The sequence below is a fragment of the Pimephales promelas genome, chromosome 17, assembly GCF_988280905.1.
Source record: "Pimephales promelas chromosome 17, fPimPro1.hap1.1, whole genome shotgun sequence".
NCBI classification, from domain to species: domain Eukaryota; kingdom Metazoa; phylum Chordata; class Actinopteri; order Cypriniformes; family Leuciscidae; genus Pimephales; species Pimephales promelas.
Genome location: NC_142785.1, coordinates 8,985,479 through 9,005,830, shown reverse-complemented (window position 1 = coordinate 9,005,830; position 20,352 = coordinate 8,985,479). Strand labels below are relative to the sequence as shown.

At 40.1% G+C, this 20,352-nt stretch overlaps 1 protein-coding gene and 1 long non-coding RNA gene across 7 annotated transcripts in view; one reads left to right on the top strand and one right to left on the bottom strand.

Moving 5' to 3' along the window:
• The window catches only part of mpp3b (MAGUK p55 scaffold protein 3b), a 113,584-nt gene that overhangs the window by 67,469 nt on the left and 25,763 nt on the right, over positions 1-20,352 (top strand). For 2 of the 6 annotated variants that reach the window (XM_089121873.1, XM_089121874.1), the window contains exons 11-15: positions 1,744-1,808; positions 2,630-2,650; positions 3,238-3,279; positions 6,499-6,570; positions 6,885-7,046. In XM_089121873.1, the coding sequence (XP_088977999.1) occupies positions 1,744-1,808; positions 2,630-2,650; positions 3,238-3,279; positions 6,499-6,570; positions 6,885-7,046 (362 nt within the window). The remainder of the gene's footprint in view (positions 1-1,743; positions 1,809-2,629; positions 2,651-3,237; positions 3,280-6,498; positions 6,571-6,884; positions 7,047-20,352) is intronic. The other 4 variants (XM_089121875.1, XM_089121876.1, XM_089121877.1 and 1 more) reach the window with 4 other exon arrangements.
• Positions 1-20,352, bottom strand: part of LOC148971454 (uncharacterized) — a 53,284-nt gene that overhangs the window by 18,017 nt on the left and 14,915 nt on the right. The window lies entirely within an intron of this gene.

The following is a 20,352-nucleotide window of genomic DNA, read 5'->3' as shown; positions in this document are numbered from 1 at the left end:
GATTATTTTTTCACAACTCGAAAATGTGCAAACTGAACAAAAATAAATGAATATGGTGTTTTACACCATATGTTGCATACCTCTTTTAGCTTCAGGTATGCAAAATATTTTCAAAATACATTTCATTAAAGGGTAAAAACTAAACCAACTTTTTTTTTAATAATCTCTAAGACTTAGGCTTTATTATTACTGTTCATTTAATTTTGTGGAAATTTGGGTATAAAATGTTTCAATTCTACAATATATGGTGTAAAAATGTTTGAGTGCTGCCCTCTTCAGGTTGAGCGGTGGCTACTGCAGTTGAATTTTCCTATTGGAAGTTGTGGTGCCCTGTGATGTAAGCAGGCACCAGCTAACCATGCCCTTGCCTACAGTGAGATGTGTTTCAGGTGCACATTGTCACATGACTGAATCTGGGTGTTCCTTAAATGCCCCTTAGGGGCCTCCTGGGTTAAAAGTGAGGAATAATGCTTTAAAAAAAAAAAACTTTTTAAGATGATCACCAGTATTTCTGACACCCACGTCACAGCGAGTTCTTAGTGAAATTGAAACTGGTTTCAAAAGAACAACTGATTTGATCTTAATAGGGAAGGAATTCCATTTTTTGTGAAAAATGTATGTTGCCTTCTTCAAATATCCATTCTGATTGGTCGATTTTATAATCAGAGTAGCCTCATCCTGCAATGTTTAATGTGGTACTTCATTGAAAGATATATATTTTAGATTAAAGTCCCTGTAAAGTCAAAATTAACTATGTGTTCTGAGTTTGTCACACCACAGAAAAATGTGTTAATAGCCACCCGGCCAAATTTGAATGATAAAAAAGCCGGCAAGTACATAAAATAAGCTATCAAAATCTTGAAAAAATGAGCAGTTAAATCTGTTCTCAAACGCTGGGGGCGTGTCCGCTGGCTGTGCTGAAACCACGCCCACTAGCGAAAAGCTGTCAACGGTGATATTAGGTGAAACTGCTTTCGCGATGGGAGGATGAACACTGAGGCGGGAGATAGTCATTTCGGCCCCGTTCACCAGTAACAGCGGATTATCAGTGAATCCCAGTTGTCTCTGAGGAAAGTTTAAACTATCCAGTGTAAAATGATCACTACAGAGGCGGGTGTTGGCGGTGATCCTCAGCTTTTCATCAAAGTTGGCGCTCTAAAACCTCTTCTTGATGTGATCGTTTTTAGGGAATTTAAATGAAGATACCGATCTGTTTTGTACATGATCACATACAGGTAGCCTATGCATGTCCGTGTCGAAGGCATAGCTAGGTAGCAAACTGTAGGCTCAGCTGTAGTCACTCGCGATTGAGCGGTGAATGCGAATGTGCTCGGGGAGTGTTATTGTGTGTTGGGGAGAGATCAGACTCTGTGCGTCATCAAATAGGGGCGTCTCCAGGAGCTCATGGGCTCCAGCCCTGTTTTAGCCCCGCCCAAACAATCCGTAAAATTGCAATGGTGAAAAACTGTTTAACGGTCTAACTCCACATTTCAGTACTTCACAGTTCACAGTCTTTGTAATATGTTTTAGCAATACATATGTAACATTTATAATGTGTTTGGAACTTTTTTGTAGAATTGCCTTTACAGGGACTTTAAATGCTTCAGAGAAATTCTTTAAAACAACAGTTGATTTATTTTGAGTACATATTTGAGGACACATATTCTCACATTCTGCTGCTATGATTCTTCGAAGAGAAACGTTATATTGTAATTATATATTGTATCTTTCCTTAATTTGCAGACGACTGTTGTATAGGATGAAAATGGGAACACACCAGAGCCCTAAATCACCCAGAGCAACACCATGTAAGTTCTCAGAAACAACTTCTGGGTAGCTTGGCGAAATAGGGTACCTTCTAATTAACCAGATGTGAATTGCTTGTAAACTTTAAAATGTAATTTCCCAAAATGAGGCAGATATTCAGAAGACAGGTGGAAGTCTCGCATCATTTTTGAGGTGTGCTGACTAAACCCTCAGATAAAATGTGAAAGCCTGTCAAAGTCAAATGGAGAAGAACGCTGGTATATTCAAATTATTCTTTCGTTTTTGAATTCCTTCCTGTTAAATGACCCAGGAAATGGTATTTGCAGTGGTATTTGCAAAAAAAAAAAAATGTTTACGTTCAAACGCTTTCAAATGTTTAAAATTTTTGTATCGATTCAGGTTCTCAATTCGATTCCAATTTAGATTTTATCCATTTAAGCTTTATAATGTTCATTGCACTTACATATTCTTTCTCTGCTAATTCTGTAATATATACAGGTCAGTCCATTAAAAAAAAAAAAACAGTGCATAGTTCATTCGTTTCTGAAATGGGATTATGCTGGTTGAGCTCTGTTTTTGATTCACTAAATACAGACTCATAAGAGTCACGAGTATCTCATCACATTCAGTACTCAATTCATAACTCACCCCATCTGCAAGAAGTGCTGTACAATTCACTTAAAATGCTTGTAGGATTTTAAGAATAGAAATCAGCATAGTTTAAATGAAGGGTTAGAATTTATACTTTTGACCAGGCCTATTAGAATTGACAGTACTAGTTGCAATATTCCATATTAATTTGCTTTTCATACTTTTTCATGTTACAGCAATTGTGTTTGTTTCCTCATTCTGCTTACCCGAGGTGAACAATCTTGTGAAAAAGGTAGGTGATTTTGACAAAATGTCATTAAATATGAAATATTAAATGGTAACACTTTATTTTACAGTGTCCTTGTTACAAACTTGTAGCCTACTTAGTATAGTAGTTCAAATAAATAAAAAAGCAACTAACCATAAACCTAAGCCCGTAGTAAGTACAGATTGTTAATTAGTTCAAATTACTTACTAAATTAGTTCAAATTGGTAGTATTGCTTTTTTGTGTAATTAATTACACTATAACCGTGAAGCCTTAAAATAAAGTGTTACCTAACGAAATCAAAATATTTAGAAATTCTTTTCAAAATCATTCTTAAGTCTTTAAAATGGTATGATGGGTATTAGTTACTAACTTAGAATCATGGCTAGTCCATGAAAATAACTGAAAGACAGATGCTGAAATCCCTGCGCTCAGTGCTTGCTGCTTCATTTTGTTGTTGTGGTTCTCTTTGTCTCTTCAATAACTCTGACCTTTGAGTTTCTGACCTACAAAATGTCCTTGTAAAATCTCTATATCCCGTCACCCCACTGATTGTCCCCTTGTTTATGTACCCTTTCATCTGTTGTGTTCTCCTGATCTACCCACCCTCCAGAGGACTGTGAGAGTGAGGGCAGTGTCAGTGGACAGCACGTAGGTGAGAGATTTTACCCTACACACTGAAATGCACTCCATATGGCTTTGGCTCTGGATGGTGCTTTGTTTTGTGGTGTTAATCACTTTAAATAACATCTGTGTTCATTGTGAGCTCTTCGGTGAACTTCACAGCAATCAAGTGCTTTTCACATCCTAAGAAACCAGCCATTGGTCAGATCTTGACAGCCCACTGCTCTGCTGCTAACTTTGGACAACTCCCTCTGAGTTTTAGTCTCAATGTTTTTTTTTTGTTTTTTTTTGTGTGTGTGTGCTTTTGGCTAAGAGGAGGATTTTTCTGTGCTTACTCTTTGTGGCGCGCCGCTTACCACTTAAAGGGACAGTTTACCCAAAAAGGAAAATTCTGTCATCTTCATGATATTTTGGTTGAGCCTGAATGCCTTTCTTACTTCTGTGGAAGTAATGTGGAAGAATATGCTTGCTGTTTTTCCCCCCAAGAATTCTCAAGTCATATAGTATAATACAGCAATTATTATAATCTACCCATTTGATGTACAGGGGTTGGACAAAAAAACTGAAACACCTGGTCTTACAACACAATAATTTGTTAGAATGGTGAGGGCCTCATTTTGCATCCAAATACAGCACCAATTGACAGATAGAAGTCCTTCACAGTGATCAGAGGGATTATGAGCCGTTCCTCTTCCAGAACAGTGTCCAGGTCACTATATGATGCTGGTGGACTCGCTCCTCCAAAACACCTCAATAATATTCAGATCTGGTGACTGTCAGACCATGGGAGATGTTCAACGTCACTTTCATCTTCATCAAACCCTTCTGTCACAAGTCTTGCTGTGTGTGTTGGTGCATGATCATGCTGATACACGGTTTGAGCATCAGGTGCTCATGATCCTCCAGAAGGGTTTGGTAGTCCTCGGCAGTGTCGTGTCCATCAAATACAATCAGGATTGTCATGATATTGGAGCTCAAACCATCACTGATCCACCCGTGCTTCACTCTGAAGATTGGCCGCCAGGCATATAGATGTGAAACCTCCAACATTGGCCAGTGTTTCAGTTTCATTGTCCAACCCCTGTAGATCTCATGTCTCATTTGCACTTTCAGTGAGACAATGATTTGTCATGTCACTTTGAAATAAAACCTGACACATTTCGTCTAAAGGCACCATATTTGCACGCATGTGAATTCAGAGTATGAGCAATTAAATGGTGCTTTTTGTCATTTTGGATTTTGATTGCCCCAGTCCCTATTCTTTTTTCTTTTTATGGAAAAAAGCGGCCAGTACGTTCTTCAGGATTTCTGTTTTATTGTTCCATTTCTGCCACATAAGAAAAAAAATAAAAAGTCATAATTATGGCATAGAAAGACAATTATGACAAACATTTTGAGAATAATTTCAACCTTATTTCATATTTATGATTTACCAAAGCATGTTTTTTTTCCCCTTATATGATGGAAATGGGGTTCCATAGGAAAAACAACAATTTGAAACATTTATTTTTGGATGAACTTTTCATTTAAGTATAAAGCACAGGTGCACTGCTATAGCCAGGGAACATCCTAGCTGCATATGCAACCCACCGTTCCCTGAAGGAGGGAATGGAGGATGGAGTCGACTGAATGGGATCATCCCAGGGACCCAGTCATCTTCGAGTACTATTAAATGAACCAATGGAATTTGGCGTGCGTGACTTGCATCACACAATCCGTACCTGCAGCGCTTGTATAAATACGGTGCACGCACTAGTTGCTTTTTCGCTGAGGAGCTGAGCAAAACTCGGAGTCAGCGGGGGTCCAGCAGCAGTGACAAGGTGACTACGTCCTCTGTTCCCTCCTTCAGGGAACGGTGGATTGCATACGCAACCAGGACGTACCCTTTAAGTCGAGAATGTCAGACTTAGTCGACAGGAGACTGAATGGGATCACCATTGAAAACGCCAGAATTGCTGCCACTTTCTAGTGCCTGGATAAACGCCTCCTGATCCTTCCCCATCTTGAGGTGGAGATGGAAGGGCTTAGGCCAAGGAAGTCACTGCTGTTCCATGCATACGAGTGATAGGCCTGGCTTTGGACATTCCGCCACGTCCGTTGACAAAGGGTATGGAGGAACTCGACAGGGTTCAGCTAATAAGCGGAGCTCTACTGGAGCAAGAATTGCACATGTATTCAGTCCACAGGAGAGAAATGGCGCAGCAAGCCGACACTTCGAACCAGGCTTACAGTGAAACTGGTTTGATGTGAAGGGAGCTAGCAATACAGAGACAACTACATTTTGAGGTGGAGGAGACAGCCCTTACTCCAACCCATTTGCAGTAAAGAAGCTCTGGAGTGATCGAACACCTTCATGCCTGTGCCATCACGCAGGTTCCATCATCCCCCATCCCTGAGGATGTACTCGGAGGAAGGAGTCAGGAAGGGCTGTCAAGATGAGAGGTCTGGTTGGGCCAATAAGGGGCAATTAGCAAGACCTGCTCCATTTCCTTCCTGATTTAGCACAATTGTGTGTAAGAAGGCTCCCTGGGGAAAGCATTTCTGTGAGGGGCCCCGGGGCCAGTTGTGGCCAGAGTTTTTTCTGTGTTAAGAGATTTCCACTCAGACATGAGAAAAAAGAACAACTGATGGAGGGACGAGTCCGGAGGGGCAACAGATGTAACTGTGGGGCCCCGAAGTGGTCCCAAACAGCTGGACTGCCTGGGGATGGAGTCTCCACTCTTCCTGGGCCATAGGCTGTCATGAGGCTTATCAGTGCCTCATGACAGCCTGATTTGGAGTTCTTGGTTCTCCAAGAACTCCAAGAGCAACCTCCTCCATCCTTGAGCAGCCTGCTCAGAAATACTTTCGCTGTCGCTTGCCACCTGGCTTGGCAACACCTGGAGTGGGCTGGACGTCCCTACTGCGGCCAGCTCCTGAGGCCTGGCTGGAGTCTGCTGCGAAGGCAGTGGCAGGGGAACACCCTCAGGGATGAGCAGACGGAAGAACTGCCCCCGGCGGCGGTGTGTCAGATTGCCTCCATCTGTGTGTGCTGCAAATCACGCATGCCAAATTCCATTGGCTCGTTCAATAGTACTCGAAGATGACTGGCTCCCTGGCGTGATCTCATTCACTCGATGTCGACTACGTCTGACGTTCTCGACTGAAAGGGAACTATTGCTTTGGGCTAATGGCTCACGCAGGCTTTGGCATGGCTGATAGCTCATGATAGTCTCTATAGATTTATGCTGGATGTGTGGTCTAACATTAGTTGTAGTTTCTCCAAAGTGTAAGGCGGTGGCACCATCCTGTGGCCAGGCCTTTTCCTGGGAGTTTTACTCAGGTACCATGTTTCTTTCATACTTGTAAGGTAAATAGATGCTTTGCAGCTTTAACTTATTCAGTGCTATTAAATTCTACAAAGCAGATGAACAGCGTGCTGCTATTTGACCCTGAGATGAAGCTATTACATAAAATCAGCTGCAGTGTGAGAGACGTGATATTTTTAGTCTGGAGGATGCACCTCTTTCCACCCTTGTCTTATTGTCTGATCTTTGTATCATGTTTTGTATCAAATCTGTCATGTCTATGCCTGATCTTGTTTTTTTAGATGTTCTTTTCCTATTTTGATATTGGAAAAACGTTCTGCTCTCACAGCTGGTCTAAGGAGAAGCTTCAGGCTAAGCCGCAAGGATCATCAGGGTTCTACCAAAGAGTCTCTTTCAGCGGAGTCTGCAGAGAATGAGTTCCCCATTTATGAAGAGGTGACCCTATATCAGATGAGACCTCAAGATAAACCAAGACTTGTGGTGCTGATAGGTAAGATTCGAGGGATTTCAGAGCAATCTAAATGACTAAATCTTCAGAATGTAATTTTCTTTGAGTTTTCTTTCTCTCTCTCTCTCTAAGCGGAAGTTGGGTGAGTGGATGCAAGACTGGAGCGTGCGTGTTGTTTGCATGAGTGTTTTTTCTATCTTTTTTTCTCTTTTTCTTTGTTGTTTTAGTTTTATTTAAGGCATTTGTTATCTTTAGTGGTGTGTTTTAATTGGGTTAGTTTGTTGGTGGTGGCGGTAGTTCATGGTGTGGGAGGTTTTGGGCTGGAAACGCTTACGCGTCGACATGCTTTTAAACTTTGCCCAACTATAGACTGTTCTGTGGATGATTGCGCTCTGGCAGTTGGAGGAGTTATTGGTTATGATAGCATTAAATCGTCTAGGATGAACAATGGAGTTGTGATTTTTGTTGATAGTTTTGACAAAGTTGCACCAATTGTTGAACAAGGTGTAAGGTGAGATGCAATTTGATGACAAATCTGAAGATAATGGTAAGAAAAGAAAAGCTAGAGATGAGTTTCAAATCTCTGGAAAAATGGGGAAATTGCCTCTTCATGGTTGCTCTCAGGCTTCTTATAGTGATGCTGAGATAGGCTCTGATACTGACTCTATAGCTGTGTCCCAATGTGAAGGACTCTATAGCTGTGTCCCAATGTGAAGTCCCAATGTGACTATAGCTGTGTCCCAATGTGAATATATATATATATATATATATATTATATCACATAATTTCAATTCCCAAAATATATGTATATATATATATATATATATATATATATGTACAATATATATGTTTTCGGCTTAAAAGTTGGCCAGAGCTGGTTTACTGCATAGTAAGAGGCTGCGTCCTGAATAGCCAGATTACACTCTAAACTGTTCAAATATTGGGTGTTAACTTACGTAAATAATGTAATGAAATAGCCTAAAAAAATATTCATAATGGTAAAAAAAAACATAGACACATAGCCTATATTCAAATGTTAATCATAGCCTACCTTGATGCGATTTTGTAGGCGATTTTGTAGGGTATTCTTTTTATTGTCTACAGAAATGGACCATGATGAATATATTTATACAGGCTGTCAATCCTATTTGAATATTTTAAAGCAGATGGATATAAAAAGTCCAGTGCAAACGTCCTTACTCCCGCTCGTCGTGGTCAGCTGTCAGTCACAGTTGCTAGGCGACAAGAACAACCCTCCGCAGGCTAGACCACCATTCTGTCGATTTTTGCTGCCTTGTCGAAAAATGCTACCGTAGCGCGAATTGATCACAGAATGCCGATTAGTCGTATGAAATACAATTATAATACAATTCTAAGTTATGAGGAGCTACTGTATACTGTAGACGACTGTTTTTATTTTTAAAACGGTGTGAAAAGTAAAAATGATCATAAAATATTCATCTTTGACTTGTCAAAGTACACCTTTTCTTATAGACCCATTTTCTTATAGACCCATTCTTATAGAAATTATACATTGTAACAGGAAAATGTACCTTTTGTAAAAAAAAAAAAAAAAAACTGTGAGTCTGCACATGTGCATAACCGGTAAGTAGCAAATCTCGATGGGTAGCATGAATTGTCAGAGCGCTTCAGGTGCGCACTTTGATATGGGACGCAGTTGTAGTTAGCAACAATTTGTTAATATTATGACAATGGACCAACATTTTGTTACTTTAATTTTTAAAATAGCCAGTGGGAGAATGTAAGGAACTTCATACTGCGTTCGTATTCATGTGCCTACAAATGTGAAGTAGACCTAGCCTATAGCCTACTTTTTCCCTCACAGGACAGCAACATTTTACTTTAAACACAAAAGTATATCCTTTAAATATATCAACCTTGCAAACACTCAGAGACCCTTACAAAAATAATCAAATATCCAGAGCCATAAATTATCTTTTATGTACACATTTAAAGTTGCATAAAATATTGAAATAATGAATAGGGCTAATAAAGAAATAATGTAGGCTATAATGTCGTTTTCGCGTTTCCACATAACAAATGAAGCACGCAATGGTAAATGAGTTAAGATGAATGAGAAAGAAAAAAAAGAAAAGGAAAAAAAAAGAAAAGAAAAAAAAGGCTGCAAACCGCGAAGGATGCAGCCTATTTGGCCTTCGAAGGACGTAGCTACCATGTAGCTTTCGTGGGATTTCCTAATTGCGCAACCAGGTGTTGCCGATTACCACTCCTGGCGCCAAGCAACAGTGCGAGAGTACAGCTGCCACCCTGATCATTCATTTAATACAATTGAGTAAACAGCTATGGGGACAGAATTGGCTATTGTCATTTTTTAATATATAATATTTTACTGGAGGGAGCAGGGCCCTGCTCTCATGTCCTCCAGTAAAATATAAAAATAAAAAAAGACAATACAGCAATATATATATATATATATATATATATATATATATATATATATATATATATATATATATATAATATAAAACAAATATTTTATTTACTGTGGAGACTGAGAGCCAACCCTTCTTCATCTGGTCTATTACTGTGGTTTGCACAGTGTAATTCACAGGCTACCTTATTTGATTTCATTGGCTAGTGCTTTTAATTGTGTACAGAAATGGACCATGGTGAATATATTTATACAGGTTTTCAACCCTATTTGAATATTTAAAACCAGTTGAATATAAAAAGTCCAGTGCAAGGTTGCGGTAACGTTACTCCGCTCGTCATCGGCAGCTGTCGGTCACAGTTGGCGCCAAGAAAGAACAATAGACTATGTGCACGGCTACTTCCGGCTGCGAAACCGATAGGGGGTGTCTAGTTTCCAGTAGCCTGATGGACAATGTAGAGGATGTATATTTCTCCAGATGTCTTGAACATTTGCCGAATATTACAGTCGATTATGTTCATTGACTGGCTAATGATTTTTCTCCAGCTCCCCAGAGCAAGAGAGAAGGGGTTTAAATATTACATCTCTCAGTATTTGCATAATTTTGAAGGGAACGTTAAGTCACAACAATATCCATGCTCAGACTGATCTCATGAAATTGTGCATGTATGACACGTATCACGTATTTTCGGCATGCTATCAACGCGCATAATCTCTTTTCAGCGTGTTTATGAATGCCGTTGACTTAATGTTATTACTGTATGTATATATATATATATATATATATGTTGCATACGACCTACCTCAACCCCGTCCCTAAACCTACCCGTCACTCCTACCATCCTATGAAAAAATCGCTCCCCAGATGTAGATCTACATTTTGTTTTGTTTCGCTCGGACATTTGACGGCGTGTACATACGGTACATACACGTGGAATCACTCGGACATTATGGTTGCAATGCTACGTACTCAAGCTATGCTATTTGGTAACCGTTATGTTATCTCTCTATACATTATAAAAGTCGAGATTATGCGTTAGAAAGTGCATTTTCCAGAAAAGTTTGTGTTAGCCATTGTTTTATGATGTTCGGAGGCTATGTTGTTGACAACCACTGATCTACAGTATATAGAATGTCATTATATAGATCAGTGTTGACAACCACTACATGTCATGTAATGGTATCCAACGTTGGTTCGTTCGTTATCAAGTTAGGCTGTTTTCACACATATTTCTAAACAGGTCTCCCTTGCAAAATAGGTTCTAACCCCAGGGGCTTCTCCTGGTTAAAGGGTATAAAATAATAAATAATTAGTAGCCTAAAAACTTCCCTCTAGTTGTCATGGATACGCAATGCTCCACTCTGTAAAGCGACTGCTTGGGTGCGGTGACAAAAAGTAGATGTGAAATATTGTTTACTTTTCACAATGCAGCAGCGCCTGGCTCCACCCAAATATGAGTGAAAACTGTGTTGACTGACTTGACAATGAACAAACGAACATAGTTTTAGACAAATATATTTAGATAGCTAAGCTTTAGATAGCCGGTCCACTGATGTAAACAATGGCAACCAGAACCGAAGTACCCAACATCCGCCCTCAAGCCGGAAGTTAGCATTTTTCTCATGCACAGTGCGAATTCTCCGTCCGTGGACCGGTCCGAGCGCTTCAGATGCGCACTTTCATATGGGGGGACGCAGCTGTAGTTAACAACAATTAATATTGTGAGTCGTGACAATAGACCAACATTTTGTTCCTTTAATTTTCAAAATAACCAGTGGGGGAATGAACTTCACAGCCTACTTCATAGGCTATTCACGTAAATGTGAAGAAGCCTACTTTTTCCCCTCACGGACAGCAACACTATGCATTGTTTTACATTAAACTACACTAAACCAGGCAATCCTACAGTTTAAATGTATCAACCTTGCAAACACTCAGATGCCATTACAAAATTAAACAACGTCCAGAGCCATGAATTATTTTATTTAACACATTTAAAGTTGCATAAAATAATAAATTATGAATAATGTACATAAATGTTTTTTTTCTTCCGTTTTTGCGTTTCCACAAGACAAATAAAGCCACACAATGGTGACGAATGAGTTGATGGAAAAAGAAGAAGAAAAAACTTTTGGCTGTTAACACTGGTTTCTCTGGCTATTTGATTAATGAAAACAATACATTTTTACATTTAAATGTGAATTTGCCGTCCACCACCGAACTCTCGGCCGCTTAAAAAAAAAATGCTGTCGTCACCAGTGCAATGACTTGTGGGGTAGGATAGGCCGCGTAGGATCGGGTAGGATCCATTTATGGCTGCGTTCCAGACCCAGTCCACTTTTAGACACGCACTTCCGAACTTCCCTAAGCACTTCCCCTCGGGGGAATCCCTGCCACCATTTTGAAGTGAATTCCACTTTGTGAAGTGAACGAGGGAAGTTTATATGGACAGGCACTCGTTCCCTCGATTTAGACCGAGGGAGCGAGTCTACTTCAAATGTACACTTCAGGCATCTAAGGCCCCGTTCACACCGCAAGTCTTAATGCTCAATTCTGATTTTTTGCTCAGATCCGATTTTTGGTTTGGCTGTTCACATTACCTATTAAAATGTGACCTATATCTGATTCTAATGTGAACTGTTTGCATGTTTCAAACTAACCTGCATGCGCAAAAGAACAACAATGACATATGCAGCAAACTGTTGCACTAATGTTTGTGTGGTTATGGAGGAAGTAAGCATTTACGCTTTTATTTCTAAATGTCTGTGTAATGGAAGCCGTAAGATTAATGAGCAGGTGACGATGAGAAGAATAAAGAGAAAGAAAGCAAAATTGGCTATTTATTAATTAGCCCATATATTAATTAGGTCTAACACCTCACTCTCTGGTCACTTGACCCCCAAAAAAATCAGTCTTGTCCACAATGCAGTATGATTGTGACGTAACCACAGATCGTCTAATCACCACCACAGCAAACACTCTATGATATATTAATTATAATTTATTTCTTTATTTTAAAATGACCAAAACACACCTATATACATGGATGCTGTATTAAACAGCATTAAACAGCATATTATTAAAGGGAAAAAAAGTAAATAATAAATCAACTCATAGCTGATTCAAAGTGATCAAAGGCTTAGGACGTTCCACTTCAGCCCAATGCAGTTTCCGCCAGTAGTGGGCACTTGTGCATCGTAAGCAATGACCCACATCCGAGTGAACGAGATGTAGGGAAGTTAGCGAGTGAAGGGCATGTCAATTTTGGACTGGAACGCAGCACAAGTATCCTCTCTTTCTCGGCGAAATGAAGGGTGCATTTGGCCGTCGCATTTGAATCAGGGTAGCCTTCGTCGCGCCGCGATGGCTGGTTGCGTAACCAGCCTTCGAATACGGCCTTCGGAGGATGCATAACTGAATTGGGACAGCCTTCATCGCGCTGCGCTGACGCAATCGGCCTTCAAATGCGCCCTTCGGAGGGTGCAGTCTTTGAATTGGGACAGCCTTCGTAGCGCGGATGTGACGCAGTCGGCTTTCAAATACGGCCAAGCATCCTTCAAATACGGCCTTCGGAGGATGCAGCCTTCACATTGGGACACAGCTTATAGTTTCCTCACAGTCCTTGCCCCTGGAAGGAAGTGATACTCTATGTTGAGTATTAAGAAGTTTCTTAGGAGTACTAAAGGGGCTAGAAATGTTAAACTTAAGTGTGCATTTTCTGATCTTCAACTTTTTGTTGATTCAGTTAAGAATTTTCAAAAAAGTTCTGAAAGTGCTGGGGAGAAAGTGTTTACTGATCAAGAATTGTGTCGCTTAAAGAAAATTGTTTTGAAAACTAAAAGACAGTTAGAAGGTGACTAATATGTTTAGCTTTTCAAATGAGTTTTTTCTTTCTTTTTCTTTTGGTTTTCTTTTTTTATTTTTTATGAGTGAGTTAAAAATAGGCAGTCTGAATTTGAATGGAGCAAGAGATGAAAGAAAAAGAGCTTCATTTTTCAGACTGCTCCCTTAAAAAAATGGATGTTAATTTGTACAAGAGACACATAGTAGCTACTTTTGATAATGAAGTTGATTGGAAGAGAGAATGGGAGAGTGATGTTTTTTTTAGGGTGATGTCACAAAACTAGTAATAGTTGTGGAGTGGGTGTTCTTTTTTCAAAAAGTTTTAATCCTCAATCTGTTAAGTGTGAAGAAATTATTAAAGGTCGACTGTTAAAAGAGTAATATATGAAATTAGAGATTGCAATGATAAAGAGTTTTTATTTGTAGGCAGAGACTGGAACTGTACAGAGAGTGTGACAGGAATCATGTAGAGCCTCACCCTGCCTCTCGCACCAACCTGATCCAACTGTTAGAGACTCATGAGTTACATGATGTGTGAAGAGGGTTACATGATAATCAAAGTCAGTACACCTGAACTCATTGTAAAGACAATTTATTGTCAATGGCCAGACTTGATCGCTTTTATTGTTTTAAACATCATTCTAATGTTGTTAAAAACGTCCTCGGGTTACGACTGTAACCCTTGTTCCCTGAGAAGGGAACGAGAACTGCGTCAAAGTGACACTTTGGGGGAACGCCCCTCAGCGTAGCGTCGCTGAAGCATGAATGAAACTAAGCCAATCTCCGATTGGATCAACGTGATTACGTGAAGTGTGACGCATACAGGGCCGTATTAAGAGCTCACTGGGCCCCGGGGCTATGAGTTACTGCAGCAATATAAATGTTATATTGTTGAGTCATTTTATCCATCAATGATATACTTCACAGTTAAGTTATGTTACTTTTAACACGATTTTTTTTTACCATATCAAAATGTACTATTGCCACTACAATTTCATAATTATTGTGACCAATTTCAATATCACCAAAAAATAATAGTAGCTTAAGAAAATAATCTCAAGCTTACTGATGACAAGAGTCACAATTTAAAATAGAATAAAGGCACAATAATTCGACCTATGAAAAACTTAAAGCACTGAATAATATTATATTATATAAAGTAATCAAATATACAATACATGGTTTTCACTATAAATTCAACATTCATTCTTGTTAAAGGGCATATTGCAGGTTAGAGGACCCAACGAATCAATGCATAGAAAAACAATGTAGGAACTAGATTTTCTTTAAAATATACGCATAAACACGCTATAGAAGCTTCTGCAGTCGTTTTTGTGAGAAAATTTTACTTCCGCGTCTGAAAATGGGCGTGGCGGGCGTGACGCAATGAGCGGGAGAGCCGTCGATTCACACAACAGGAAAACAATGGATCGCATGACATTTCGGACGCTGAGGAAATACTCGTATGACGGATCAAGCCATAAAGTTATGAGCCTGCTATGCTAAAGAGATCAGTGACAGGCCATGATAATGTCAGACAGAATGGTCAGAGAAAAATTGAGCTGTGGTGTGAGGAGAAGCAGTGGAGAACAGGACAGGTGCCTTTTAGGTGAGAGACGTGCTTATAGTATACACGTTCGCTAACGATATACACTGTGCTCACAATATTGTACAGATTATTATGATCCTATAACAGGCCAGCAGACATTAGTATGTTTAGGGTAGATTTATATACTATTAAATGTATAAAAACTTTACTTGAGTAGCCTATAATATTTCTATACTAAAAGCATAGGCTATACTCAGGTAAATTTTTAATACATATTTTTCACCTAGGTTATAACATAAACAGAACATTAAAGATTTGAGTATTTAAACAACCAATTTTGTTTTTCAATTACAAGTTCTATTTAGGGCATGACATGACTACATTACCTATATACCACTATTTGATGCCATTGGTAGTATACGACGATCAATATTCTTGCTTCGGCATACCATGTTGAACTCCATCATATCGCCGGGATGCTAATCATTTGATCTGAAGTGAACGCTACACACGACCGCGTTTTCCGAGCCGAAGCAGAAGAGAAATCCCGTCTCTTCACCTGCTCAAACTTCACCAGGAACGAAAGATAGGCTATATAGCACCGTCACTTTTATTGTAATGGAAACTTGTGGACTCCATCTTGAAGTCCTGACAGGCTGGAGTTTTTGCAATCTCCACAAACACAATAATTTACCATGACGATGATATATTAAAATCCAAAAACTAACGAAAGCACACTGACTGACGAGCGCTCTCACTGAACACCAGCCTACTCTCCTCTGAGCCGAGGCTGCGGCTCCCTGATATGACGTCAAATGACGATGTTGAAAAAAAAGCGTTTTTTACTAGCAGTCCAAGAAACGCTCACTTTATCTTCTAAATTAGTGCCCTTATGTTGTTTTAAAACATTTTAAATCCTGCATTAACTTTTCATATGGTATTTTCATACAAGGTTATCTATAAATTTCGATTTTTTTTTTTAACCTGCAATATGCTCTTTAATTTTGCAAAAGTAATTTAGTCAATTGCAGTAAATTACTTTCTTTCTGATGTTTGATTAACATTATTGACGCACATGGCGACAGCAGCTTTATTAGCAGCGTCTGTCACTTTGAGACCTCAGAGTCGGATTCAAGTGCGCTGTGCAAAACCGTCTCAAGTTCACCATTGTCTCAAAACCAGCATTTACAAAATGAATTCTCTCCCGCTGCTCACTGTGCCTGAGCAGTTTGAAATAATTTGTATCCAAACCACAATGTTTAAAAACGCATTTAAATGATAAACTTAGCTACATCATGATGGCGCAGCAAAATTTAAAGGAGCATTTCACCCATTGCAACGTTAATCTTTATTGAAAGTGGATCATATGTAGTCAAAATGTAAAATAATTTTTTAATTTGGTGCCCTCTTGACCGAGAAAAGACAGAAAATAACCAAGGGGCGCATTTGTGTTAAAAAAACTACAGTACCCCGAATGCCACTGCATTGCACAGCTCCACAAGCCACAGCCACTAACCCACCCATCTACCGCAACAGCGCAGAGAATTCACTCTTCTGTCTACAACGCTAACATTAGCTGTCACCAGAGTAAGAGTTTGAAATTCATTTCAAACAAAATGTCTAGTTAGTTGGCTGTGGCGAGCAGGACGATTGAGGGCGAGGGATGTAAGAGGACGGCGCGCTGCATGAGGCCGGTGGCGTGAGTGATAATGAAAGACACCTGTTAGGCGCATGCCGGTGCGTCTCTCACGAAGGAGCGAATGCATAAAATGGGGAGCGACGACGGCAGATCGAGAGAGAAACAGGCCTGATTTTATGTTTATTTGTTTCTGTTGTGTGTAACGCTGGCTTACTTTTGTTTTGTATTTGTTCATTTTACTATTAAAATGTTTAAATGTTCGCCGGTTCATGCCTCTTTCTTCCCACAACAACAAACCCAGTTCACGTTACATTTGTAAACACATTAGTGAATTACTCCGCGTTTGTATTTATTTCTGTATGGTGAATTACAGCATTATACCTGGATGTTCTGAAGGCGAAAATATCACAACACAAACGTCCGTGTGCTCGTCTGATTCAGAGCTTTTTCAGAGAAATTGCCATCGTTGAAATTCTCTGCAGCAGACGGACTCTGTGTCCGTAGGTCGTAGCACGCAGCGAGAGCACAGGCAACAGCAATCCGCCCAGCGCCAGAGTCAGTGCGGGGTCCTCGAGCGTGACAGGCCGCCGCCTCGGCGTCTCCTGCTCCTCCATCAGCCTTAGCTGCTCTAAACTATACTGCGCCTCGTAAAGATAGCCACGAACATCGGATTCGAGCAGCAGAATTTCTAAATCCTCTTCTTCCATCTCATGTTTAATTTCTTCCATCATTATCATAACTTCTTATCTCCACAGGGCTTGTTAGCTTAGCTTCCAAACAAGATGGCGGATATTGATTTCAGTTTCTGCAAGTGAAGTCCTACCCACTGATCTGTAATAGGCCTGTGGGTGAGTGGGTGCCACACCCTTGAATAATAATGAGCTAATCATTGTAGTCTGTTGACATTTCAATGAAATGTGACTTCCTGCTTATCGTAACGCAAAATGTTTTACGTAAAATTTTTACGTCATGATAAGCAGGAAATAAAACACTTAAATCCTTATTTTTCCCATCTCGGGGGGAAATAAGGGGATAAACCATGGCCATTCAAAAATATGACTGGGTTTCTGACGTACTGACGTAGTTGGTGTGTGTGTGTGCGTTGGGTGCGAAAATTCAACATGGCAGCTCGCCGCTGCTAGAAAAAGATAAAAAACCTTTTTAGTTTTTTTTTTCCTTCTCTCTTTCTCGTTTTTTTTCGTAACAACATCACTCACTTTAAACCTAACTCAAAACCTGGATTTTATCTCAGACCTGGACCAACTGGAGGATTACATTGATCATCACTTCAACAGACTGTTTACAATGGGGCGATCACGCAAAGTAAAAAAAAACACGCACTTCGGATTCTTCTCCCATATCAATCGATTCACCACCGTCACCAACATCACCAGCATCCACCCCGAACAAAACAAACTGCTGTTCCGACATACTTTTATCAATCAACGAGCGATTATCTAACCAGGACTCTAGACTCTCACTAATCGAAGTACTGCACAAAGAGTTTCAAAACCTCCGTCATAGCCTGGAATACAGTCATCAACAAGTCGATTCACTCACAGAAGAAAATAAATCACTGAAAAGCTCCGTGGACACACTCGCTGCAAAACTTGCCACTGTAAACACTCAACTTACCTCCGTCATCGCCGAGAACAAAGCCATGCAAGAAACCATCCTGGATATACAGTCACGCTAGCCTGGTTCAACCAGACTCTAGTACATTTCATTTGTACATAGAGTCTGGCCTCCCTCAATTGAGAAACGTTTCCTTCCTTGTAGGCGGGTTCACTATTAAAGTTCAAATCTATTGGATCTGCCCAGAGTCACTCACGATCTGCCATAGCCAATCGCTAATATGTGGTCGTGAGTGACGTATGTCATGCGCCGAAACGGCTGGAAACAACCATAGACAGTAAAAGAAACAACAAGTCCGAACTCCGAATGATCAGAGGATTAAATTTACAATAGGATTTCAGTCAACGAGAGCTGCAGGTTTTGTTAATCTAGGAACAATTATTAATTCGAAATGTATATTTGACATGAAGGACAGTGATTATTTAGTCAATGGTCGAAGCTGTGTCTAATCATTACAAATACGCCGCTGTGGTCGTTTCTGATCTGCTGCAAATGCTGTAGCTGCTACAGTGAATGATCAGTCTGTCTCTATCTGCAGATGTGTAATAAACAAATTTTTTTCATATTACGTATTTTTGTTTCTTAATTACCTTAATTATGGTCTTCAAAGTATGTGTTTGTACATTTTTAAATGGCATTTAGTTGTTTTTTTTTTATTAAAACAAATTAACCATTGACATCTAAAACTGAAAATCAAATATAGTCTCCAAAGTATGGGTTTTCAAATTTTTATTTATGACAATTTTTTTTTTTTAATCACAACCAATTTGTATGATTTACAACATGTAAAACTGACACACCAACCTCCTGCACGAGTACACAAAGGGGCTCAAAGTGTTCATCACAAGAATCAGTAAATTTACTGTTGGGAATCTGAGCGACTGACATGACTCCTGAGCGGATCTTCAACAATAGTTTAGCAGCCAGGACTCGGGGCTTCCGAACACCGCGAACACCAGGCTAAAGTCCAAAATGTCACGGTCATTGTGCACGAGCTGCCCAGCACAAACTTCCAACCTTTCTGCCTCCTTCACTTGGTCCTCCGTTGTGCAACAAGAGGTTAAACGATAACAATCCGGCTTTAAATTCTGTATATTCGGCAGTTTCTTTACCAACAACGGACCGAATAGCTTTTCTCACGTCTTTCTCCGCTGCCATTACTGCACTCAAACTGACGCACTACATCAACGTCATCGTTTTCAGCCACTCCCTCTATTCGCTGATTGGTCCTACAAAAAATTGATTTCTGGAAACCTAAGGATATGGAGCGGTCCCAGACGTAGTACTGAAGTAAAATGAAATTGAGCGGAAGTGCGTAGGAGGGCGCAGCCAGGCTACAGTCACGCAGCATGAGAGACAATCTAATCTTCTCCGGCATTCCCGAATCATCCACCGAAGACCCTGAAAAATCTGTTAAGGACTTCTTGGTTAATCAGCTCAAACTTGCACCAACCAGAGAGGCGATTTATTGGTTGATGTATATTCTAATAAAGCGCAGGCAGCCATCATCTATAGGCCTACGTACAGCAGCAGGTTGATCGTTCAAAAGTTAAATATAGAATAAATGCATTTGTCATATTAAATTAAAACCTGACGTTTTAATTTACAATGCCCTGCTGCCCACGGGGGTTTGATTGACAGGTGGCCTGGCCAATCATAACGCCGAATACGCAACTTTGTCCGACAACAAAGCTGTCATTAGATTAACGTCGGTGGACATGAACTTGAAAACGGTATTGTTTAAATTACTTAAATGACAATATTTGAAAGTTGAGACTTTGTTTAATATTAACAGTAAGCTGCTCTGAACTCTCTCTCGTAATCACTCGGTGTAACGTTAGTCTTTGCCCTGGCGATGTATTTTCCACTGCGTGAGTGCATGAGAACATGATGTGCGTTACTCGTGAGAGCCGCCTGGCTCGTGGCTCATCACATAGTACCTAAAAAAGGCGGGTCTTTGCGAACGTCTCTATTAATGATAATGATTCCATGATAATGCATGGAATATAAGGCAAAGTGCCACTAAATAACAGGGCTAATTTGTGGGGGACGTTGCGTGGTAAGGCTTTAATCAGATGGCTTGCAGTATCTGCTCCACAGACAATCACGGGCCCCCTCCTTGCTTGGGCCCCGGGGCTTTAGCCCCACCTAGCCCTATGGTTAATGCGGCCATGGACGCATATATAAGGAACCGGCACACACAACATGTCAGCTTCTGTGATGAAGCAAGCACTCCCAGGCAGGGGAAGGCGTGGCCACGAGACGCAG